Genomic DNA, 26,895 nt, shown 5'->3' with positions numbered 1-26,895 from the left:
AAAACAGCTAGTGCAATTTACCAAAGAAAAGTAGAAACAAGTAAGAAAGGAATGGAGGACATTCCTGACAAATACATCCAAACTGTACCTTGAAGTATCTCATACAACAAGAAAGCACCAAGAAAGTGCTCTCTCCATTACCTTTAGTGAAAACTATTTATGTTTTCTTCCTAAAAGCCATGAGGTAGGAAATTCAGAAGATCTGCTATCTAAAGATAGAGAGCTTAGAAAGTGTTCTGTATTACCACTGACTGATTTCAATGGGATTCATAAGCTTGTTTGAGATATATCATTCTATAGCCCTTAAAAAATGCAGCAATTTAAAATTGCTGGAACTAAATAAAGAGCAAAATGCTGAAAGCATCGAACCAGTACTGTATAGAATCTCTGCCAGTTTCCCAAAGGCTGTTCCCACAAGGCTGTTTAATGTTGGTGCAAATGTATGCATGTGTCTGTGCACCTGTTTGATGGGGATGGTAGGGAGGTTTAAACCAAACGGACCCGTGCATCATGCCCCACCCACTTCCAGAACCCCTCTGGATGCTAAGGGCAGCCTGGGCAGCCTACAAGACAATACAGGATTAATACAGCTGTGGATCCCCACAAAACCTGGATTCAAATTCTAACTCTTGGTATTTGCAGCCACATAATCTCAGGCAAGATACTCAAATTTCCTAACCCTTTATTTCTTCACTTGTAAAACAGCAATGTTAATAGTACCTGCGCCAGAGGTCATTATGAGAACTCCCTGAGATAAAGCAAGCAGAATGCTCGGCACACTGCCTGGCACAAAAGAGAGCTAAAGAAGTGGTGTGACTATCACCACTGGCATCCGCTAACAGTGGTGCTGTTAATCAAATCCCCCGGGAAGCTGTGAACAGCCTCCAAAATGCCCCCAGTGATCCCTGTATCCCCATTGTGTGATACCCTCTCACTGAGCCTGGGTGCGACCTGTGACTGGCTTCTAACTAATACAATGTGACAAAGGTGATGGGATGGTGCTCGCACGACATTATGTAAGATTCTGTCTTAGCAAACTTGCTCTAGAATCTTGCTTTGCATTGACGGCTTTGAAAAAGCCAACTGTCATGAATCCTACAACCACAAAGAAATAAATTCTGCCAAGGACATGGGTGAGTGGACTCTTCCCTAGTTGAGCCTTCAGATGAGCATTCAGCTCTGGCCAACACCTTGATTGCAAACATACGGAGAACCCAGTTCAGCCATACCTGAGCTCCTGACGCACAGAAGCTGTGAGCTAAGAAATGTGTGTGAAGCCAGTAATTTTGTGGTAACTTATTACACAGCAATAGAAAATGAACACAGAAGCACTTTACCTTCCCCATCACACCTGACCTCGGCTCCTTTACTCAGCTTTTCCCTTCCCATCACTATTCTTAAAACTCTCTTGGCAGGCTGACCTTATGACCATGTATAATGAACCTTTTTTTAATTCAACTAGTTTCAGCGTCACCATCAATAATTACTCAACAGATGTTGAAGCTCTTTTTGATTTTTTTCTGATGAATACAGCCACCATTTACATTTTAGTTTAATCATAGCTCCATAATATTTAGAGAGCTGGTAAACCTTACTAAAGCCACAGAACATAAATTTATGCATGAACTTGCTCTTCCACAATCTGGTCAAGCCTCAAACATGAATCACTCACACAGGAAGCATGGCACTGCCATCTCATTGTTCTTATTTTTTCTTGCATAAATCTCATCTTTATAAAAGGTATGAGACTGGTGAGTCTGACCTTTTTTTATGTTCTCTTTCCTGGGTCCCAGTATCTGAATTGGAAAGGCATCTCCATTGAAAGGAACAGAGAGTAATTTTTAAGTATTTTTGTGTAAGAATACAAACAGGATAGAGTCAATTAATGGCACTATGATGTAAAGAGCCACCAAAAATTATTACATAAGAATGTCTTGACCATAAGTTAAAAGGGAACTAACTCAATCCTTTACTTAGCACAGAAAAAGTTTTCCATTATCCTCTACCATCTTCTGCACAAGTTTCTCTGTCTTTGTAGGCTTAAATTTTAATAAATACCCACCTGGTCATCTTTTAAAAATCCAAGACTACAGTACATGCCAACTTCCAGTTAAGAGCTTTCACAATTTCTTTCTCTTAAAAAAATTCTCACAGGGGCACCTGGGTGGCTCAGTCCATTAAGTGACTGCCTTTGGCTCAGGTCATGATCCCAGGGTCCTGGGATGGAGCCCCGCATTGGGCTCCCTGCTCAGCGGGGAGCCTGCTTCTCCCGCTTCTCCGGGCTCCTGCTCTCTCTCACTATCTCTGTCTCTCAAATAAACAAAATCTTTAAAAAAAAAAAAAATTCTCACTGATAAGAACTATTAACAATGCTTGCCTTTGATGGTTGTAAATTAGAAAACAGTCACCTAACACTATTTTATATTTTTCTTTAATACAAAAATAACCACTTCCTTAAAAAAAAACAAAAAGCCTCATGAAACAAACAAAAAGCATTAAAAATGTTTTAATTCACTGCAGCCCACTACTGAAATACCTTATTGCTGTCTTTCCAGCTTTTCCTATCACATTTTTATTACTTTTATAATCAGAAGGAAAATACTGTAAGTTTTCATCTAAGCAAAAACTAAAAGTTTTTGTCTGTATAACATCCTATATGAGGAAAGAACACTGGGGACCTTGTCTTGGAGCTGGTGCTAAGCTATTCATTTGAACTTGGGTAAGCAAGTTGACCGCTCTGGGATGCCTGACAAATGTGGAAGTAGATGATCTCAAGTATAAAGGGTCTTTCCTCCCTACTCAAACAATCTACAATTATGAGACATGAGTTTTCACAACTTTCCACAGGTCATCCGGACCGAGGACTGTGGCAGCCTGGTTTTGAGAGCTCTCTGAAATCCCACATAAAAACAGAGCACCTTATACAGCAGAAACAAATGCCTGGAGACAAGGTATCCTCTTGAACAACAAAATACAAGCAAGTAAGGACAAACCCACACCATCCACAAGCCCAAAAGGGTGTCTGAGTGGGCAGAAGCAGAGGGAAGCAGCAAGGCTGGTGGACTTGAGAACTGGAAAACCCCAACATCAACAGTCAGTACACACAGGAAAGTGAGGAGGGCCAACTGGAAAAGAGTGGCTAGCACTGGGAGGGTTTCTGCCTGAGCTGAGAGTAAATGAGGAAGGGGCCCACAGTAAGACCTGAGAGAGCGAAAGCAGCTGGTCCCTGAGAACACTCAAGATTGGCCCCAGGACTTGCTTCCAGCAGGAAAAACTGCTGATGGTGGAATCAGGATGGAACAGGATGGAGTAACAGAGACAAAGGAAGGGATAGATCCAGACAGAAGTAGGGGAAGGGAGCAGAGCCAGGAAGTGTCAGAAAGCAGGCTGTCATATTTTTGACGAAATGAAAACAAGAGAAGACTAAGCTTTATGAACTTATGAAGCCATCTTAAACCCTGCCTCCTAAAAGTTCTGGGAAACTATTTTTCATATAAAAATGAAAAATGGAGAAGTACTGAGGTCAAATTCCATACAAAGTTATAAGAAGGAAGGAAAAAGAGAATATATCCCTATATACCATGAAAGCATGCCCCAAAATGGTACATCCCACTCCCCCAAAAAGCCCAAACAAGGCCTACTATTTCAAAATAAGCTAAAAGACTTTAAGGAAATAAAATGACATAGACATGAAAGAACATAATGCAGAATTAGAAAACTCATATGGTAACAGAACACAGGAAAAATTTAGAAATAAAATAAAAATGCATTTCAGGAATACAAACTAAACTAGAAGGCACATGGGAAGAAATAAACGCAACAAATAATACCCCGAAAGAAACAGAAGATGAGTAACAAACAGGAAAAACCAAGTAAAAAGGGAGAGACAGGATGTGGATAGCGAAACACTGAAAACAGGCAAAAAAGATCTAACATACAAATAATAAGCATCCTTGAAGAAGAAAATCAAAGCAAGAGAACTAATATTAAACACTGTAATTTTTTAAAACTTCCCTGAAATTAAAGGATTAAAAGAAATAATCAAAAGAAAACACAGCAAACCTGAGCATATCAAACCAGATTAAGATTAAGAGTTACCCTAGTAGGGGCGCCTGGCTGGCTCGGTCGGTGGAGCGTGTGAATCTTGATTTCGGGGTTGTGAGTTTCAGCCCCACACTGGGTGTAGAAATTACTTAAAAATAAAATCTTTTTTAAAAAGTTACTCTAGTAAAATTATTAGACTTAAAAAAAAAAAAGAAATAAAGAAAAAACATGCTATCAGAGTTAAGTGTCCTGTGAGGCAAAGAAAGCTATATTCTCAGACGTTGAGAGCAACACTCTACACCAAAAGAGAATAAGGAAATGTTCTCAAGTAAAGATAGGCCAAGGGTTTTCTATCCAGCGGAAATGTCTTTCAAGTATGAGGGGCAAAGAAGACATACAGTTAATAACAAGCAAGAACGTGGTGCAGAGGATTCTGAGCCCTTCCTGAGAATCTACTAGAAAATCAGCTTCAGGCAACAAACGAACAAATAAAAGGAGGAACACTGACATAAGGACCATGGCGAACACTAACTATATAGTTACTTAAAGAAGTCTAAATGAGGACGAGAAGGGGAGAGCGTGAGTGGCAATGGCCAGATGGTCAGGCGGGTGGAGACACGACAACTGCAAAAAACTGGGGGAGTGAAGAGAGCATAATGCAACAGCAACAAAAACTTACATCCTTCTCAGGAACCGTGTCTGTTATGGCAGTAGTAATATTATTCTGAGACTATACATAATATGGAATGAAGCAAGTTAAGTAATTATGGAATATTCTAATTCAATCATCCTCTGTAGCAATAAGAACCAGGACTCTTAGTGTGAAAGAAAGGAGATACAGATAAAATATAGAAGAAGCTAGGTAAAAAAGTATACTGTAGTCTGAATTTAAATTGGGGCTATTAGTATGAACTCCTAAGGTATTTTATCTTAAAAGTTATATGTGCATGCATATGCAGATAAATAAGGAAATAAAGAATTTCTTGGCTCTGTCTATAAAAGAAGTCTGAAAACAATGACCAACCTAGAAGCCATAAGCACTCTTAGCACCCAGACTGTGGTCTTAAGATACTACTGTCTGCTGAGAGAAGTTAAGAGTTGCTCAGAGAATGGTTACTACCAGATTTGGGGCGAAAAATGTACTAGTTGAGTCTGGACTAACTACTAGGCTTATGTCAAAAGACTCAGAAGCCAACTTGAAGAGGTTCATACCAGCCAAAGATAATATAATTTGAGTTTCTGTAAAGAGCATAGTTACAGTGGAATGAAAACCCAAATATGTTTAAATCTATAATTTCATAATATTTTTAAAAATTGTTGGGCAATTTCAGGGGACCATAGGTCATTTTCTTGAAAAATGTTAATAGAAAGATGAAGAGTTCTGCTTTTCCTCTACAAACCATGTTTCAACAAATCACAGATGACGGGAGATGTCTCTATAAAAGCATTCTAATTAATGAGAAACGGTAGAACTGAAATATCATCATTTATAAGTCCTAATAATTCAATGAATCAATGGACATAGGCATTGAGTGCCAACAGCCGCTAACATCACAGAAAATGAGACAACCAGACGTGACGTGCCTCCCGGTGAGACAACAGATACCCTCTACAGTCTTGCCACACATGACAACAGATACCCTCTACAGTCTTGCCAGACATGAAATTGATTGAGCTTCTCGGTCCACCCGCCGTTTTACAGGAACTAAAGGGGACGGAGGAGCGTGGGTGAGTTGTATGGTGAGTGTATAATCAGCAACATCCAGACTGTAGGCAACTCCACAGGTCAAAGGACAGGTTTCTAACAGATTAATTAAAAAGCAAACAAAGAATAGAAGCAAACCCTGTAAATTAAGAGAATCAAAAGGAAACCCATAGTTTTTCAATGAGCAAGACTAAACTCCACTGCCTAGGGACATCTAAACTTCAGGGATAGAGTGTAAAGAGACAGGAAACAGGACTATAAAAAATCACAGTGATGGTCACCTTGGTGGGAGGGAGGGTGCGACTGGGACGGGACATAAGGAGGGACTTCTGGAATGGCTGGCAAGTTCTACTTCCCGACCTGGACAGTGCTAGGAGACTATGTGCTCATTACCCCGTAACTTGATTTGCCGGGATTCCTCAATCTACGTTTTATCTTAAAATAAAAAATACAAAAGTTAAACAAAAAACAAAAAACTCTCCAGATCCCTTACCTGTGCCTTGGCTAATTTCTTTTCCAGAAGGTCTCGTTCCCGCTCCGTTTGCTGCAGACGTTTATTCAGCTCCACTACATCTCCCTTGAGTGATGCCAGGGCTGCCAAGTGGAGCTGCGGCGACAGAAAGAAAGGGGCACAAGGTAAGATCCTTTGGCAGAAACTTGTTCCTTCCCTGTAATTAGTGTGATCATATAAAAAGGAAATGCCTCGTCTCCAATGGGTGCTATTAAATTAGGTGTCGTACAGGCAAGCCGGGTTACATGGTCACTGTAAAGGTAACAGGGAGAAAACTCACGCGTGAGCAGCGGGACCTAATTTCAGTGGTCACATCAGGGGAGAGAGCAAAGCCCCTCACTCTAACGGCTTCCCCTCGGTTATTCAGCAAGGGTGAGACTAATTGCTGCTGTGGGTTACCTGATTCTCAACCTCAGCAGGAAGGAGGAAGTTGTTTATGTTAGACTATAACAGCAGTGACTATGACTTCGCTTAATGGCATCAGGGCTGCAAACCAACAGATCAAGAGCCGATCTGAAATCAGGAATGCCTGAAATTTAAAAAAGGAAATGTCAGGCAATCTGGCGGTGTTTGCCTTCTCATGCAGGGCTACGGCTGCTCAGAAAAGGTCACTTTGGGTTTCAGATACAAGGTTTTGTGTGATGAAGTCTCAGCACAAATACCACAGTGTTCCCATTGTACAACCTTTTTGAGGCCCTTCTGCTTCCAGTAGGGTGGGGAGGGACACAAACTTACTCCCCCCTTAGACAGCTGGGTATCCCCCTCCACCTCCGAACTGTCCATCTGAGGATTCTCCTTCAGTGTCAGACACTGTGGTCTGTTATACACAATGCTAAGTCTTGAGAGAGGCTTTACCACCTGTCCTCTGGCAAGAAGGATAAAATACACGTAGAGCTGAAATGTTCTTTAAGAAACATAGGAGTAGAAACTAAGATCCCAACTGTGAGCCCAGGTATGCTTCCTCTCTCCTACATCTCCCTCCTACTTCTGGGGGGAAGGACTACCTGAAGGACTTGGGGGTAAATTAGGAAAGCAGAGCTGACGGACGAAGCTCTGAACTTCACACTAACACCATAAACTGGGCCAGATGGGGAGACACAGAGAGTACGTATTTCCATCATAGCACATGGCAGAGAGGGTCCAGGATGGGTCATCCCTACCAGGGAAAGGACCCAGCTTGGAACAGAGAACACCTTTGGGCCTTCCAGATTGCCAGGAAGATGCACAGGATGTGAATTTGGGGCAAGTCTCTCTGCTTTCCTGGATGGAAGAGGTCTGTCCATAAAATGACAATAGACCAGTTGTTCTTCACCTTCCCTGGGTCACAGATCCCTTAAGAATCCATGCAGGGGATGGACCCTTCTTCTAGAGAAGAGTAAAGATTTGGGGGTTTATGCATGTATTCCATCTAATGATGGTGACGACACATTCTGGAACCTTTCCACGAACTCCAAATTAAGAAACCGCAGAGGCCATGTAAGTTTTGTAGACTCTCTTGTGGGTCATAATCATAGTTGTTTGAGTGGGGAAAGGGCCCTGGGTATTTGACATCCCCCACTCCCCATGTGCAGGTGAGGACCTGAAACCCAGAGACTGACTTGCTCACTCAAGGCCCCATGGGTAGCTCAGTGCTAGCACCAAGGCCGCCACTGCCCTTTCCCCACTGTATGATGATGTATGGGGCAGTTTTCAATTTTGTATGCGGGTGAAAATCTTACTTAAAATACTTCCATCTGATGGCAGAAGAAATAAAAATGTGACAGAAAACTAAACCAGAAAGAGAGCCTTCTAACATTTTAGTGGCGGTCTCTGGATGGTTTCAAACTTCTGGGGGGACAATTTTGAGTAAGTTTTTTTAAGTTTTTTGTTTAATATATTTTAAGGTTTTTTTAAGAGATTTTGTAGTAAAGAAAAAAGAGAGCTGTGACTCTACTATCTGCACATGTAGGGCTGTAGCATAAAAACTGTGAAGGGTTCTCTCCCTTCGTTGCTGCATCTTCTTCCCTGTCTACCAGCTCTTCTGATGGAAGATAAAACTTAAAAAGGGGGGGGGGCGGAGGGTGGAATATACTCATGTTCCCAAGCATCGCTGACAGTTACTCAGCAGAGACTAACCGCAGAGGGTGGGAGGCAGAGCGGGCTAGGCAGGCGAGTCACAAGACGTGCTGCTTAGGACGGGGCTGACGGTACCCCCTTACCACCTGAGACTGAGCACGAGGTGCGCTAAGTTCTCACCACAAGAAGTTTCCCCCATTAATAATCCAGTAACCAAAAGCCACCCTGACCTCCCTTCTTTGTGGGCTTTGCTCCCCCTCATCCTGGCAGACCTGCTGGCAGCCCTGCGAATTCAAAGGCTGGGGAGTGTGAGAGCAATGCTCCAAGTATTAGGACACAGTCTGTGCCCTGTCAAGGCAAGTATTAATAAATAAGAAGGACAGAGGTCTTGCGGGGAAATTTTTAAAAGGAGGAACAGTGAGAAAACTCACTTTAAATCCTTTAAATCCTGGAAAGGCCAATTTACCAAAGCAACTGAAACTGTTAAGTATCTATGATAGGAAAATTATGTGTATACCATTTTTTGAGATCTCTTTACTTACTTTCCGGTTTTGGAAATGGCCTCCGACTTGAGTCAGAGCTTCAGACATATGACCCATAAAGAACCATTAAAAGAAGATGTTTCGCTAACCAAAGAGAAAAAATATATATGATGCTTAGAGTCTGTGCCGGCATCCTCTCCAACTCTTTTTTTTCTTTTTTTAAGATTTATTTAACAGAGAGAGAACTCAAGCAGGGGGAGCAGCAGGCAGAGGGAGAGAAGAAGCAGGCTCTCCGCTGAGCAGGGAGCGCCGTGTGGGTCTCGATCCCAGGACCCTGAGATCATGACTAAGCCACCCAGGCGTCCCTCCAACTCCTTGTTCTCTTTGTGCTCTGCAACAAGACCCCAATTATCACTGCTGCTCACCTAAATCGACCCGGTTCCTAGCTCTCCCTCTGCAGGTGGAGCTAGGTGTAGCCATGTGACCAAGTTCTGGCCAAAAAGATATAAGTAGAAATACTATGTGGGAGTTCTAGGAAAAATCTGAAAGAACGTATACTCTTTTTCTCTTCCTCTATCCTTGCTGCTTGGTACATTAATGTGACGGATGGAGCTCGAGCAGGCACCCTCCTTCATAAGGATGAGGTCCACACTCAGGAGCCAAGAGTTGCCCGAGCCCTAGTGAGCTTGTAGAGCCACCCTACCATCTGTGCACTGGTGACTCCAGACTTCCAGAACAGAATAGCGAGCAACAGACCTCTACTGTATAGGCCACTCTTAGGTTGAGGTACTCTGGCAAACGAAGTTGAGCTAATCCTAATTTGTAAAGAATCAGATAAGCCCGGCTTCAAATCTCATTTATGCCACTTGTGGGTGACTTGCCTTTAGATAGCTTATTTAATCACTCTGTTATAAGGCTGCCACAGAGACAAATGAGACCGCATCGATGAAATAACTCGCCTGGTGTCTGGAACCAGGGAAGCACTCAACAAATGCACATGTCCTCTGTCCCAGTCAAGTTGTAAGTCAACGGGTTTCAATGCAACAGCCTTTGCAGACTAAGCCCCAGCAGAGGTAGTGAGTGGGACACTCACCGAGTGGGTAAGCCCGTCCTGTCTCAGAGCAGCTTACTTCCTGGTGGGTATCGGCGCGGCAGTGAGAGACCGGGGCTGCTCTGTCAGATTCTGCCTAAGTCCTGACGTTTATCTTAAGGAGCCGACTGCCAAGGCTCTTAAATCTCTGTGAAATTTTTACCGGAGGCCTAAGCAAGGTTGGGGTGGGACCCTGACACTTCCTAAACAAATGTGGGTCTAGTGTGTGAAGGATATAAATCCATACCTACCTCATCGTTCTGGAGACATGAGGCACTAAGTCTCCAGGCTGCTTGGAGACCTGCCTCACATTCATTTTACAGTGTGTACCCAAATGAAACTGAACCACCTGGAAATCTGACTGCAAGATAACTGTCAAATTGGTTGTTATTTTTGGGTGAAACACTACTCACTAATATTTCACCGTTCAACCGGCTCTCAGAACACGCTCGCTTAGCCTCGGACAGATAAGGTGTCCAGCCGCCAGGGGCCTGGGTGAGAAGCCAGCAGTGCCTTTGTGACAGCCTCTTCTCGTGGTTCCTCCTGGGCTATGTGGATAGATGTTCCTCCCAGTACACTTTAGCCATGAGACAAAAGGCTTCACGCTTAAGATGTCCTTTTAAGTCAGCAGCCCAGTGAGTCACATTAGTCCCCCAGACATCACTGTGTATTTACGGTTATAACGCACTTCTCCATCTTGCTACTACTAGCAACGAAAACACACACATCCCACACTGTCCAGTCTACACAGCACTCTCCCCTGCATCAGCCCATTGAATCTCCACCATCGTGCCCCAGCTCTGTGGCCTATAGGGAAGCTAGGATTCCTTGTTTGCAGAGGGACAAGGACTTTTCTCCAAGACCACAGTTGAGGAAGGAGATCTAGGGCCTGAATCTAGGCTGCCAAATTCTAAGTCCACCATCTGAACTCATCTTTCTGGGACTTTGGTCTACTCTTTAACAGCATTGTCTTCAAAGGGGCCAGAGGCTTCCCCAGCCACACGTAAGACAGGGGATGAATTCATTCCTGGAACCTCCATCCAGAGACAGGCCTGCCTCACGCTGGCGGCAGGTAAGCTCATCCCGGGCACACTGTGCTTATTCTCACTCTTCCTGACTTGCTCTGGCTACTTGAGATGTTCCTGTAAGTCATTCACCGCCTTCCCACCACGTGATGATAGGAATTACTGTTCTGTCCTAACGGAGCCAGCTGCCTTCCAAACACAAGGTACACCCAGTTTCTGCTTAGGTTGAGTGATGACAGTGGATAGTGCCAACTTCTCTCACCGGGTGAACTGTTTTCTTCATTCAAGAGCAAGAAACAAGTACAACTTACCCTTACTGAACACACACACTCTTGACAGGCCCCGCACTGTCTTCTATATATTACCGAATTGAACCAGCTGCAGAGTCCTGAGAAGAAAGTCAGTGCCAAAACCCCAAAGCCAACCTCCAGGAATACTTTGAGAATTCCAGACCACTCGACAGTAACAACAGAAGTCCTAATATTAATAGCTACCATCTGCTGAATGTTTAATGGGAACTGGTGCTTGGGTTAAATGAATTTCAGGCAGTGTCTCATTGAATCCTCCCCACAATGCTGTGAGACGGCTCTTACCACCTCCTCCTGACAAATGAAGAAACCCAGGCACAGAGCAGGGCAGAATAAAACATGGAAGAGATGCTCGTGCACACTCAGTGCTCTAAGCCCCACTGTGTGCCCTGCTGACACTTCCAGGTCATGACGCCACCGTTCTCACTTGCTTATGTGTGTGGATGTGCGTGTGTGTGTGCGTGTGCGGGTGGGTGTGACGTAAGAGTTGAATGTATGCACTGGCAGGGGCAGCAACGTGGGGAGAAGCAACGTCAGGATCTCCATGGACGGGGGAGCAGGGGGAGGTGACAGGGGAAGCCCTCTAGCGGCAGTGATGACACTCGAGGCTGGTAGCTCAGCTCTCTGAGTTTGGCGGAAATCTCTTTAACTTCCTGTGTTTTTTCATCCTGAGAAGGGTTTGTACCAGGTGGTCTCTAGGATCCTTCTGGTTTTAAACCTATAAGCGTGCATTCATGGTACACTTACTTGTCCAGGCCACACCCTGAGGTCTGTACTTGGGGCTCTGCAGACTTTATTTGCCCACAAGTCCCAGAAAGTGTCTGCTAAAGCTCACCATATAAGAAAGTTTCACTATACATAGAATTGATCAGCAAAGATCTTTCTCCTAGAAACTGAAAGAGCCCTCAGAACCACACAATCTTCCTGCTGGCGAGGGAAACTGAGAGTATCTAGTCCAATTCCCTCACTATAAAGAAATGAAACACACCCAGAGAAACAAGGCTCATCAAACCCAGATTTCCTCGTTCCCCGTCCTGAGGCTTCCCACTCTCCCATATGGCAAACCAGGAGTGCCCGGGTAGTGAATAAGTGTGTATACCCCAGTCCTGTCCTTGGAAATAGCAGGAGACATCAACACACGAGAAAGCAGCCTCCTTCAGCTTCTACTCCAAGACTCCCCACAACCCGGATGCCCTAATTCAGATACACAAAGAACAAAATCCCTGGCAAAAGGGTCGTGCTCCCTTCCAAATGGACACAGTTAGGCCTGTTCAGTGGTTTCCAGGCCTGGAACATTCCTATTTATTGCCAGAAGTCCAGCCAGGGGCACCTGCTGTGTAGTAACTTCAAGAAAGGTTGCTCACGGCCTTGAAACTTAAAACTCATTAAACATCATCTGCAAGACTGCTCACTGCATGCAAATCACTTCTTGCTGCCCTACATCAGCTCAGAAAGCATCAGCTTTTTGTCTTTCATTTTACTTGATAATCGTTGAGAGATCAGTGGCCCAAGTTACTTTTTAAACCTCTGTTGAAATTCGGTTGTTGGAAACAGCATTTAAGCCCTCTTCAACATGGCAGCACGAGACTATCATTCACACAAGAAGAACTGACCCCATCCAAGGGTGCTTGACGTAGGTGACGGTGCCAAACCACAGAGCAGGGCCCAGTACAGACCACGAAGGCAGCCACACCTAAAGCCACTCTTTCTCTGCCTCAAATAAATAGTGAGGGGGATGGCGCACAAAAAGGGGAGCTGTCCGAGGTTGGCCATCCCAGCTGTGAAGAAGATACTCAAGCCCACCCCACCCACGAACATATGCTCCTGTAAAAATAAGTCACATCATAATTTTTACTGGAAATAATATTAGCTAGCATGTGGGTACTTACTATGTGCCAGTTGCTATGTTAAGCATGTAACATGCACTTTCTCTATCATTTTTCAATTAGCCTCATGAAATATGCACTGTTGTTAACCCCAATTTAAAGAGGTCAAAACCGAGGCTTAGAAGTTCAGCATCTTCTCAAACTAGGAAGTGGCAGAGCCAGAACGAAAGCCCAGGTCTGTCTAACTGCAGAGCCTCGTTCAAAACTACCATGCCTCATGCTTTGCAACAGACTATCAGAGCACTTCTCAGATCCTCCCAGGTCCCCATGAAACTGTTGAGAAGATAAAGTCTCAGACAGAGGGTTCTTTTTAAAAGGGGAGAGAATCACAAAATTAGCATGGGGAAAAAGGCATTAATTCTTCAAAACTTCCCACACTGAGAAATAAAAGACTACTCAGCTGATATCAGACCCAGGAAGTTATCAGAGAAAAATTAATCTCCAGCTATTTCCACACCCTACAAGGTAAAGAGGAAAATACTGCAGTGTAGGTGAAAAGCTCAATAAACAGCACATGGGAGGAAAGGTTAGTTTAACTGATCTTCAAAAATAAAAAATCAAGCTCTCTCCTCTTGCCCACTCTCATGGCGTGGGCAGCTGACTGCTCCTCACCACGTCTTCTCACGACTTTCAGGATCCAGAGAGTCCTGGCCAAGAAACAAAAGCAGAATCGCCCCATCCCCCAGTGGAGTTGGACAAAAACTGGTGATAAAATCCGGTATAGCCCCAGGAGGAGACACTGGAGAAGGACCAAGCCGGGTCTACAAGGAGTCGCAATGACCGGCGGGCGTATGCGCGCCCTCCCCAGTTCACATGGTCATGCCCTACCAAGCTCACTTGCTCGCACCCTATCACTCCGCAAGTATCACTACCACTTGAGCAACTGGACATGTTTTACTTGAAAAATGATTTTCTGTTTCTGGGCTTCCATACTAGTAGGTTGGCTCGGTAATATGTGACACCTTTGGTTGGAAAAAAAAAATGATAAGTTAAAATCTTAAAACTTCTATTTTTTAAATTTACTATACAAATACAGTATGATGATTGCCAGTAAAAGTAAGTCGCTTAGTATTTTTTGCTAACAGATTCTTACTTTTTGTAGTGTTATTTTCAAGGGAAACCAAAATTATATGTATATACAAGGATATTTGGGAAGAAACAGACAAAATAAAGACACTGCAATAAACTGGTAGCACCTGCTTAAATTTCAAGGTGTGTTGCATCCTAATGACATATCATGAAGGAGATGAAGGTGTAACAATTATATCCCGCTAATCAGAGGACATGAATATTTCAGCATGCACTAAATACTGATGTGATCCCTGAGGCAGAAACTCCCACAGAGGATTATATGAACAGGAGTAAAAGAGTTCCCTGATAAGGCCTGCATTGTTCATAAATTTTTATATTGATCCAATTTAGCACATATTGAATTCCCCATTCTAGGGAAACTGAGTACCTTTTTTTTTTTTTTTTTAAGATTTTATTTATTCGACAGAGAGAGAGACAGCCAGCGAGAGAGGGAACACAAGCAGGGGGAGTGGGAGAGGAAGAAGCAGGCTCATAGCGGAGGAGCCTGATGTGGGGCTTGATCCCATAACGCCGGGATCACGCCCTGAGCCGAAGGCAGACGCTTAACCGCTGTGCCACCCAGGCGCCCCGAAACCGAGTACCTTTAATGGTGAAACAGTCAATAAACTCTGCAGATCAGTAGAGGACAAGGTATGTTTACAGCAATAGTTGAATTGCTTTGGAAGGACCCTGTTTTTTACTAGATCGAAGACAAGTTTTTCTTTGGGAAAACAGCTGAAGATTTAGATTTGAGTGTTTGTGTGGATACAGATGCAGACACACACTTATACACATATGCGTGTATTAACACACACACACACACACACACACACACACACACACACAGACGTATGAAATTTGTAAGTATACCAGGCTGAAGGCATGGGCTTTCAGACTTTTCATGAAAGTACAGGAGACTGCTGAGATGTTGACTACTGAAATATTCAATACGGTCATTTTTAAATGCATCCCCAACTATTAAAATTACTTTAATATGCAGTACATTTAAAGATAATCCCTTTCAAATGTTTGAAGCCATAAACAAGTTCTCATTTCAGTGAAGACCCAGGCAGGGACTTCTCCCTCCTCCCCACGGGCTGCTGACTGATGGGCCATTTTACACTCACTGATACATCTAATCCTAAGCACCAGGAGAGAGCAGGAGACACACATTTCAAATCTGCTCAAATGTTCTCTCCCATCAGGGGTCCTGCTGATTGTTCAGAGAACAGTGCGTTCAGCTAAAGAGAAAAGGTCTGAATCTCCTCTCCTTTCCCAGTTGCCTAACCCAGACCATCTTAGCCCCAACCAGGATCATCTTATTCCCTGAAAAGGAAGAAAACGGGAGAGGGAAAATAAGGAGAGAAAAAAATGGCAAAAAACTGTTTCATGATTAAAGACATAGGCTTTATCATAAAACAAAAATCAACACCCCAGACCTGAGGACCAGGTTCAGCCTTGCGTAAACTGTTAAAAATTTCCAAACCTCAGTTTACTTACCCGGTAAAATGGGAACCATACCCATCACCCAGATTAAATGAACATACTGCAGGTCAATCTCTAACCACAGTGCTGCCTGGCAGAAGTGAGCCACGATGACCATTAACATCTCAATTATCCTGATCATCACATCACTGGGGAGCTTGCTAAAAAGAGTTAAGATAAAATTGAGCCTTGCCAACAGTGATGGTAACTATTGCATCTTCTTGTTTTCACGAACCCTGATTAAGCAATCAGAATGACTCATTGCGCCGAGGCTTAGAGCACATTAATCACAGTAATGTACCCTTGGCCTTTGAGCTTGTGCCACCGAATCCACAGCCGTGGCTGCACCTGCAGGAGAGCACGCAAACAGCCTAGAACCTGGGCTAGCCTCACGCCCAGTGCGTTCCCTGCCCCCGACATCCTGGCTCCTCCTATCACAAGGTAAGAGATGACCAGGAACCAGGTGCGACAAATACAGTGACCCCAAAATGAATTTTCATGAAAACAGATCTGAATGGTAAGAAGAAGACACAAGCTACAGTGAACAGGGATGTGCAGGAAAGATCTGTGCACGATGGTCAAACAAAAAAAAGATTAGTTGAATAAACTGCATGATATGCATAATAATATACTATGTTGTCAAGAAAATAGAGAAACGTATATAGTAATCAACACGGCAATCATGATCTCACATACGCATGTGCACTCCCTGCGTTCACTCAGATTGTTTTCCACCTGTCCCCACGAGGCCCCTGGGACAGGTTTCCCCTCCCCCTACCCACCCAATTACTCCTCTTTATTTTTCATAACACTTATTACTCCCTGACAATATACCATATAGGTTTTTTGCTGACCCATGTGCCTCACGAGACTATGAGTTCCCAGAAGGCAGACAAGTCAAGACACTGGAGATACAGCCAATGCACAAGGTGAACCACGCCTGCCATGTGATGGAACTTCAGACGGTATTTCTTAAATGGATACATTGAGAAAAATTTAAAAATTCAGATAAAAGAATTTACATTATCCTTAACCCCACCACCTAGAGATCGTGTCACCCGCAAATATGTGTCAGTCCTTTTTCTACATGTAAATATACTTAAAATAGCTTATGCGAAACAGTATGTTTAAAATAGTACTCTCTTGCATACTTCAAACTCTCCAGGCAATTCACCATATTGTTAACATCCCCTCCAGGTCATCAAATCTGTAGAACAATCCTCTATCCCTCAGTGCTCCCTCCAGCATGTCAATGTTTCTTGTGATAAGTACTACCTAGGACCAAGCACAGCACTGCAGGTGAATTCTGGCCAGCACACTTCCTAGGAGCCAGAGACCATGCCAGGTGCCTTATGTGGGTTTCACGGAATTCTCACCTGACAAGATAGGAGCTATTATTACTTCATTTTGCAGATAACCATCAGGGGCACAGTTTTTCTAGTACCTGAAACCCTGAACTCCCAAGCTGACCTATCCCGTTTACCACACATCACCAGCTATGGGTGCCAGGGCGGCACATTCTCAGATCCCACGACCTGACGCCGGTCAGGGGAAAGCATCGGTGGAGTCAAGATTGCAGAGCTGGATGGCGCCCAGCACCAGATGGTTTCTAGCGCCGCTGCACAAACTGGAAAAGCCACGGGCACCAGAAGGGAGTTTCAGTGAGGTCCCCTGTACTCGCTTTGACGCTTTGACCGTGCCTAGCCCCTGGAGGGAAGGAGCTACAGTGCAGGTGAAGGGCATGGCCAACCGAACCTGTAATGACCTCCGTGCATACAAGTGAGCCGTTCACTCCCCGGACAGGTGTGCCCCCCACCCCATCTGCCAGTGCTCGCCTGGCAGGGTCTGGGGAGTGTTGCACAATCCCTTGCCAAATCACAAAGATGTCAGAACTGTGGCTGAAAGCTAGGACACAAGCCAGTGAGCCACAGACTAGAATCAAACACTGTGGTTTGAGTCCAGCTTGACGGCATTCCTGCTCCTTTCCTGTAGGGAGCCCCTGTCCTCCAAAAGCACCCTGCCCTCCTGCTTTGCCTCTAGAGACCTCAACACAATAGGAATTCCAACAGGTACATCACAGCTCAGCATTAATCAACAAAGCCTCCCTTTCCCCCCCTTTACCTACAAGGAACACGTTTCATCATACGCCTCAACGGTTTTCTCTCTTCTGGGTTTATTCCCCTTTCCTGGACCCTCCGTTCTGCGGACTAACCCTGAACTAAATCAAGTACAGCGGGGATGGTGGCAGAACTCACTGGCCACAGGCAGGGAGCTAAGGGCAATGTGAGATCTCCTGCAGCAGCGCTCATCTTCGCCCTTCTGCTGTCCTGGGGCTTCTCTAACAACCTGGGAGCCAAGCAGCAGAAAGGATAAAGAGGCGGCCATACCGGAGGGCTGATGAAAGAAATGTTCCCCTGGGCACAGACACTATGAGTTGTCTCTGACTTTTTCGAACGAGAGGAACCCCCAGGGAAGAAGGCACGGTCCCCCAGCCTGTAAGGCATGGCTCGCAACAAACCCAAGCACGTGCCCGGACTTCGCTGAATGACGTGGACAGAGACGAACTATCTGGCTGCCCGTGAGGTGAGGAGGGTTTAGCACAGGGCCTCCTAGAAATCGGTGTTCTTTCACCCCGTATTCTGGATAGGGCATTGCTTTCTTCCCATCACGCAAGTTCACTTGCAAACTGAAGTCCTCCTGTGCTCACGAGGGAGGAGGTGCCTATTTTCCCAAACCTGAGAAGTCTGCCTGATCATTAGTTCAAACACTCCACTCCCAAACAGGAGGGTATCGAACCTTTGACTTCCTTGCACTGTCTACTCCCTCCCCAATTCCCTGCGCCCGCCTACCTCCTTGTAGACAAGGGCACTACATGCCAACAAAAATTCCAAGAGCTGCCTTCCGCTCCTGAGAGCGGAAAGACAGTGAGCAGAAAAAGTATTAAAGATTCTTAGGCTGTTTAAGAATGAAACGTTTCCAACCTAGATAAAAATGTCAAAGGAAAGCCTAAATCTAGCAGCGACCAGAAATACTGCAGCTTCAACAATACAAAACCCAAAATCTACCCAAACTATTCAAGCTTCGCTTCACTGCGAAAGAAGTCGAAGCCGTCAGTCACTAGGCACGGGACTAAACACGGGGTGAGAAAGAAGGTGAGCAAGATTTTGTCTGACATTTAGATGCAGGCCCCTTCGAGGCCAGAGTGCATTGCCCTGTGCCGTCCACATTCTGAAATGCTAATTATAACTGTGTTGGTGTTAGGATACTTGAAATGCATACACTATTCCGAGATGGATAAACAGGGTTACAAATCAAAAGACGCTGTGAGATCATCTTCCCATCAATCTCAATCCAGGGCATCATTTTATAAAAAATACCGAGCTTAGTTCCAGGCTCCCAGAAAAATATCAAAACTGTGAAATGGGATTATTTAGCGCTGAGGCAAGAAGGACGAAGGCAAATTAGCACTAGCGGACAGGCACACGATGAGCTCTTCCACGGACAGTCAGCAGCGCATACAGCCCGAGGTAACAAGTTCGCGTTCCGGCGGGAGGATTCGGGTTTGCTCCCCAAGTCTCCCCGACACTGAGGCTTGTTATGTCTTAGAAGGTACCATGGTGGCTGTGGAATCCCACTCCTGGAAACCCTTTCAAGACAGGGGTGAGCCTCGTCTCTCCGGGCTAACGTGGGTACAGTCCTGCCTGGGAGTCTGGTCTACAGCCTCTTGAAATTCATTCCAGTCTGATGATTCTCTCCTTTTACACCAACAGATGAGCTGGGGCAAAAAAGGTGCGGCGACACACAGAGCGATTGTGGAGGACGTTTCTTTTCATGCGGCGAAGAAAACCAGGTTATTTCAAGGGAAGCACAGGCATCTCAAAGTAAGCTTTTTGGGGTTTGTTTTCTGGGTTTTTAAAAGAAAATCCCAGCGCTAGCGAGTGCTACAGGGAGCAGCATTCATCAGGGCAGAGGGTTTGTGCACTTGGTTCCCTGCCGCACTGCGGCCCGAGAATTATTAGGGCATTGACATACCCGCGGGGGCCAGAGCCACCCACAACATGACCACCGGAACTGGTATTTAAAGTGATTGATACATCAAGGAGAAGCCCCTCCCCCCCCCCAAATAACAGGGTGAAAAAGGTACAGAGAACTCCCCCCTTAAACCGCAACGGAAGAGATCTAACCGCCCTTCCTATCTTTAAAACAATCTCTCCCGGGCAGACACACCTAACGTACGGCATCAGCTTGCCCTTTCGGTTCACACCTTAAAAGAAACTACAAAAATTGCCTCCTGTCTCGGGATATATTTTTTTTAATTACAAAGTTAACCCGCCCCATTTCAGATTTTACATTCTTTTGAGCAATAGATTTATGTTCACAAAGAAAAAATGGGAACATCTCAAACCATTTCCTGGGGACTCACAGAGCCGGAGAGCGTCCTTGTAAGTGACAAGGTTAAGCTGACTACTCTTTAGCCATTTCTCACACCCCGCGTGCGTCAAGCCACGGACAAGCCCCAGCACGCCCATCTGGAGCTCACGTGCAGTGCAGTACGCACTCACTTCAACGTGGCAGTGAGGGAGCCTTAAGGAATTGATAACTTAAAATGTAGAGTGCTACAATTTTGCTGAGTATGTGTTCTTTTTTCCTAATAAATTCCAGATGTTAGGAGTAGCTTCATATCCGTTCAGACCAGGGCTTTACACGATCTGTTCTTTGAAACCTTCTGAAAAAGCATACTTGCATTTCTTTCTCCCACTGCATTTTATGGACAAAAACACAGTTATTCGTATACTTTTTAAGAAAAAAAAAAAAACTTTTAAAAAAGATTAGCCATTCCCCATAAGTTAAGTGATTTCCACAGAAATACATTAATAGAATACACACAATGATAAATCTATGCTATGAGAGAGGATAATATAAAGCAGACCTCGCCTATGGTGAGTGCAAATTCCGGAATATACCATATGCACGAAACTCTTGTGGTTTCTGGAATTCCGAATCTCCAAATCTGAACAGGGTGCAGGCCGCAGCAACCCAAGCTTCTCCGCTGTGTCTGTGGTTTTTTATGAAGCCCTCTTAGTGGATGGGGGTGAGGAAGAAGACGGCAAATGACTGGAGGTGGGGAGGGGAGGGCAAGGCAGGGACCAAAGACTCGGCAATGCTAATTCCATGTACTGCATCTTACCCCTTAAAGTCTATAAAGCAAAGACCCACTGAATTTCGCCTAGACTCGTAACAATAATTCAGGCGGGCGTCAGCCCCCATAACACCCACCAGCTCTCCTGTAAGCACCTAACAGAAGAACCCACTCCACGCAGAGACTGCGTTGGCTACGAAAACAGACAAGGCGAGGGCCCTGTGCCTCCCCTTCCCCAATCCCTGCCCCAGAGCATCCCGAGTCTGCCCCAGAAAAATTTTGGAATTGTCACCATCCCAGATGCCTGCTGGAGAAGGAGGATACTGATTTGCACTGCTTTTGTGGTTTTGTAGATAAGGGAAGAGGGAAAGGGGAAGGAATTCAATCCAAAGGATAGGGGAAAGGAGAAATATAATGGACATGCCATATACATGGAGGCAGCCATGAATTCTGAAGGAAGCCAAAAAACCCAGAAGGAGGGGCGCCTAGGTGGCGCAGTCGTGAAGCGTCTGCCTTCGGCTCAGGGCGTGATCCCGGCGTTATGGGATCGAGCCGCACATCAGGCTTCTCTGCTAGGAGGCTGCTTCTTCCTCTCCCACTCCCCTGCCTGTGTTCCCTCTCTCGCTGGCTGTCTCTGTCAAATAAATAAGTAAAATCTTTAAAAAAAAAAAAAAAAAAAAAGAAACCCAGAAGGAGAAAGGAAAATAAGGACAGAATCATGATGAGAATTAGCATTATAAGTTAAAAAAAAAAAAAGTGGGCCCTTTGGGAGAAACAAAACAAAAAGAAAACCCAGCTCACAGATGCAGAGAATAGACTGGCGGTTGCCAGAGGGGAGAGAGTGGGGGAGAAGACGGGTGAGATGGGTGGAAGGAGTCAAAAGGTACAAACTTCCAGTTATAAAATAAGTCCCAGGATGTAATGCACAGCATGGTGACTAGAGATAACAAAACCGTAGTGCATATTTGAAAGTTCTAAGAAAGATGACTCTAAAAGTTCTCATAACAAGAAAAAAACCTCTGTAATTATGTGTGACCATGGATATTAAATTAGACATGGTACTGATCATTTTGCAACACATACAAATATTGAATCATTATAGACCTGAAACTAACATATATAAGGTTGTATATCAATTATACCTCCATTTTTTTAAAAAATGTGCCGTTTGAAACTTCTTGCAGGATCACTCCTGCAGCTAAACGTATCAAAGCCTTCAACTGGCATCATCTCCTCTAACGCCAACCACACACCCTCCCAGCCAAGCACACCGAGGAGCATTCATACTTAGATAATTGGGTGGAGTTGAGGTGTGGACTAAGAAACAGCTTGAGGTTGTTCTCAAAAAAGAATTCTCTCATTCAGACCTGGTCAAACTGCTCAGGTGCAGAGCCAAGGGGGTTAATGTTCGTTCAGATAGTCTGTGCAGGTCACATTCTGGCCACGGGGAGACCCAAGGGCAGGTTTCTTAAAATGCATTGACTTGCCCTCCTCCCTGTGACAGATCACTTTTTGAACTGCTGTGGGATGACCTAGGAGGAAAAATAGCAAGTTCTGCAGCCAGGCACTCCTGTGTGAGTGTAGGCAACAATCAGAGGGCTGTCTGGAAAACAAAATGCTTCATTTCTTTAATAGTGGCTATTCAGGCAGCAAGAGGCAATTCAGGGACCAGTCAGCAAAGTGCACTGCTTGGGAGATAGGCGTAAATGATACGTTGCTATTGTCTCCAGCATTTCTACATTGTCCAACTTCGCTTTGGTTAAATAATGCACTTTCTTCTAGGGATGGCAAGTGCATGATACCTTGGCTATAGCCATCTACCCCAGATCTCAACTCCAGTGTAAAGTTAGGAATTTTTATAAAATGCACAAATTTTTTTTGAAAGCACAAGATCATGGACAGGCTGGTCTTCATGGACAGAAATAATTAACGTGGTATCCGCATTAATTGTTTTCTTTCTTTCCTTTCAGCACCTACGTCTTTTAAACAAGGACAAATAGAGCCGCAGAATGTACCTGGTCCCGTTTTTTCTTCCCTTTTTTTTTTCTCCTTTTCATCAACGTACTTTATTTCTATTCTATAGCAGAAACATCCTTCCCTTGTAGGATTGGGCAATGTGCAATTTTCCCACCTCTCGGGCAGGAAGCCACATTGTTGAAAATTTCTGATGAAACACAACCACATGAATGATGGGAAGCTCAATGCTTTTTGCGTGTGCCTGTAACTAAAGTGCCTCAGGGCCCAACCTCTGTCTACCCCCACCCACTCCTGTTTCTTATCTGTGCTGTGGAAGCTAATATTCACCATATCCACTTCCCACAGATCCTGGGGAGAGAGGAAAATGTTTAGATGAAGGTTATAGGTTACAAACACTATAAAAATGTTACATGATGCAGTTCAAGGAGGAGGGGGGCAGTATTTACCGACTTTTATATTTAACTCCTCTTACTTGGGTCTTCAAAATTCCTCTTTCACACACTCTACATTGCCTCTGTTTATAGAGTCTGAAAAGAAGTCATGTTATGGACAATAGCCTCTTTGCTAATGGAGTCAGTGGTTACAGCATAAGCTTGCACCTTTGATGTGTTTTGTTCCCACAAGGAGCCTGAAGGAGAATGGATCTTAAGGACAAGACTTGAAATTTGAGGGTCACGATCCACATATTGCCAAATTACTTGCAATATTGTTATATTAATAGGAGTCTCCTAAAGTAAAGGATGGGTGTTCTAGCTCCCACAATGGGACCTCTGAATTCTGAACGGACACTTCATGGACGTATTGGGAATGACCACCCCTAAAGCTTAGGCTTCAAATACGTCAGGTGCTCCTGTGGAGCATTTCTGCTTTGTTGGGACATTTGGCCATGACCTCAATGAATCACAGAAAGTGAGTTCCTGCAAGTTCACTCAGATATCTGCTTTCACACAAAACATCTTATCACAACTTCCTACGTCCACCAGGAAGTTCCCGACAGAAATTCTGCTAGGCATAACCACAGCACAGTCCAAGGTAATCTCCTGTCAGACAGGGAGCCATTTTCTTAACTCTGGAGACTAAAGGAAGAAGCACAGAAAATAGGGCGGTTTCATCACTCGGGTACTGATTAGTCTGTATTCCTGCCCCAAAATGTATTAAGGTTCTGTGTCACAGCTAGCTGACAAGGGCAAAAATGCACAGACAAGCAGAAGGTGGACACCCCCTTAACCCAGAAAATGTAACTGGTGGCTCTGTGTCCTCTATCATTTCATAGTGGTTCTTGGGCAGCCTCCAAGAAAAGCAGCAGCTATTGAGAAGGAATTCTCCAGAAATTGTGAGGTTTCAAGGCACATAGCATTTCAGAGAGATCTGTTTGTCAACCAAGGAGTCATGGAACTCGGTGGTAACTGACACCATTGTAGGAAGCACCACCTAAGGAAGGCTCACCTTTCCCTGCCTCCGTGATCGATCTACCATCAGCTGAACTTCTGGCCTAGAGAAAATAAAATGGAAAGCTATCCAAACGTGGCCGATTGACTTTGGGCACTGTGGGAGCCTCAGAAAGAAAAGAATTATTATTTACAGGAAGGATTCTATATGAAAACACATAGAATACTTTTCTCCTGGAATGCCTGGATGGCTCAGTCAATTTGGCGTCTGCCTTCGGCTGAGGTCATGACCCCAGGGTCCTGGGATCGAGTCCCGCATCAGGCTCCTTGCTCAGCAGGGAGCCTGCTTCTCCCTCTGCACCTCCCCCTGCTTGTGTGCTCGCTCTCTCTCTCTGCCAAATAAATAAATAAAATCTTAAAAAAAATACTTTTCTCCACTCAATGAGCGGAAGACAATGGAGACACTACCAGTGAACAGTTCATACCAAATGAACATAATTCAGCTCAAACAATACAGGTGCCTGACTTAATACTGATGACCAAATTCCACTTAAAAATGAAACAGGATTCAGAGCTGACTGGCACAGTTTCTGCCAATGTGACCACAAAACAACACAGGTAAACATCTCAGGTGTTTAAATGTAAATGTTTAAATGTAAAATCACCTCTTTCAGATTACTAAATAGCCTAGGTAACGTTTTGGAGGTGAATACAGCTTCTCAGCTTCTTCAGCAATTCATATGGATACAGAATAGGCTCATATTCCTTTCATTCCATATGTGGTCACATACTTCCTATAGGTTTAGAGCTGAGAAATCTTTGCTTTTCATGTACAGATCTTCCTAAGTAAGCTTGTTGGAATAAAAAGGATCAGGGTGGCAAATCCAAGAGTTTGCTCCTTTTTCTACACCTTTTAAACATTGACAGAACTCAGAACGAACCAGGCTACAAGAAAGACCTCACCCATGGCCATCTGTCCATCTTGATGTAATTACCTATGCACTGGGTGTACCACAATTTAACCAACAACCAGTTACTGGATGTGTGACCAATTTCCCTTGATGTATAGCACTGCAGTGAAGAACATTAGGCAAATTCCTGGAAATAGAATATTTGGCCAAAGTCTCTGAATGTGAAATTGCTTCCCTCACAAACGCTGAGAAAAAGCTATTGTAGTACAAACTTGTCAAGTGTATCTATTTTGCTTTACTTCCAGCAAATCTAGATATACCATGTACAAACTCTTTCTGCCAATATGGTTCCAAAATGACTTTTAGTCTTCATTTCTTTGATTCTTTGAGGCTAAGTTTTTTTCACAAGTTTATTAGACACATGGCTTTATTGTTCTAATTGCCTGTTCATGTTCTTTGCCCATTTTGGCAGGATGCTGACTTCTTCGAGTTTGATGTGTACTAAAGATAGTCATCTTTCACCATATGTATTTGAAATTACTCTTTCCTAGTTGACTGCTCACCTTTTAACTTATATAGCATTTTTTTACATCTATGTTTTGTATTATTAAGTTGTCTCCATAAATCTTCTCCTTTACAGACTTTTTTCCTCTGCTTTTTGTTAAGAAATTCCTTCTCCACTCTAGTCAGTTACCTATATTTTCATTTTTTTAATATGGTCATTTTTTAAAACTTTATTCTGCAGGGAATTTCATTGTATACAAAAATTACAATGCCAAATTTGTTTTTACTTAACAATTGTCCTAGTACTACTAAATAGTTAAACCCTTTGTACTGTTCTTATTGCAGGCATTATAACTAAATCCTTCTATGCTATTATAAATGACAGTATTTTAATGTTTAATGTTACATTAAAACATCTTTTGTTTTTCAAAAATATTTTAGCTATTTATTCTTCAGATAAAATCACTATGAAGATTTTTTTTTTAATCTCACAGGGCTTGAATCAGAACATTAAACTTCCACTCTCCCCATCTCCACCCCACCTCCAAAGTCAGTGAAGTCATGTTTGAAATGCCACCTAAAAACACGGACATTTTATCAATTGCAGTTTTCTTCGTAGAGGCTCTCCTTAACCTAGACACAAATTCCTCGAGGACAAACACATGCCTATTCTATTCCCAGCAGCCAGTCCAGTGCAAGCACACATACAGTTACTGAACGAATGAAATCAAAGTGGCCCAGAATTTTTTGTCTTGAGTCTTATTTGGTTTGGTATCTCTAACCTGAAACAGCTAAAACAGCACCCTAATTCTGAATGTACCTGTTGTGTGTAAACTGAGCAAAGGTGTACAAGGGACTTACAGGCCACTGCACCCAACTCTGACCAATGGCATAACGAATCCAAAGATAGAAACCTCCCTAAATTACTGCAATAGCAACACAAAGGGCAAAAGAAAGAGGAGGGTTACACTGGGATATACAAAGATGGACTAAAGTCACAGAGTAGGAATTTATGCTTGAGAACTACAGAAAGCTTACTAGAATGGGGTCTCTTTTATATCATTGCCATGGAAGAGTAGAGAGGTCAGCAAACTGCTTTTATAAAGTCCTAGAGGGGAAAAAAAAAGTCCTAGAGCCAATGCTAAGAAAGATTTAGGACATTTAAAGAGCAATGGCCCAGGACATGGGTGGGTAGAGGGAGAAGCAACCTGGGTCCAAAAGATGGCCTGACTCAGGGCTCCTGACACACCTTCTTTCTAATGTCTTGCTGACGGGACTCAATTAAGAAAAATCAACCTGCTGGTGGAGGCTGG

General features: G+C 44.0%; 1 protein-coding gene across 1 annotated transcript in view; it reads right to left on the bottom strand.

Moving 5' to 3' along the window:
- The window catches only part of MCC (MCC regulator of WNT signaling pathway), a 246,686-nt gene that overhangs the window by 96,924 nt on the left and 122,867 nt on the right, over positions 1-26,895 (bottom strand). The window contains exon 2 of the mRNA XM_008704936.2: positions 6,243-6,356. Within this exon, the coding sequence (XP_008703158.1) occupies positions 6,243-6,356 (114 nt within the window). The remainder of the gene's footprint in view (positions 1-6,242; positions 6,357-26,895) is intronic.

The sequence above is a fragment of the Ursus maritimus genome, unplaced genomic scaffold (genome assembly GCF_017311325.1).
Source record: "Ursus maritimus isolate PB19 unplaced genomic scaffold, ASM1731132v1 scaffold_5, whole genome shotgun sequence".
NCBI lineage: Eukaryota > Metazoa > Chordata > Mammalia > Carnivora > Ursidae > Ursus > Ursus maritimus.
This window is presented reverse-complemented; position numbering and strand designations above follow the sequence as displayed.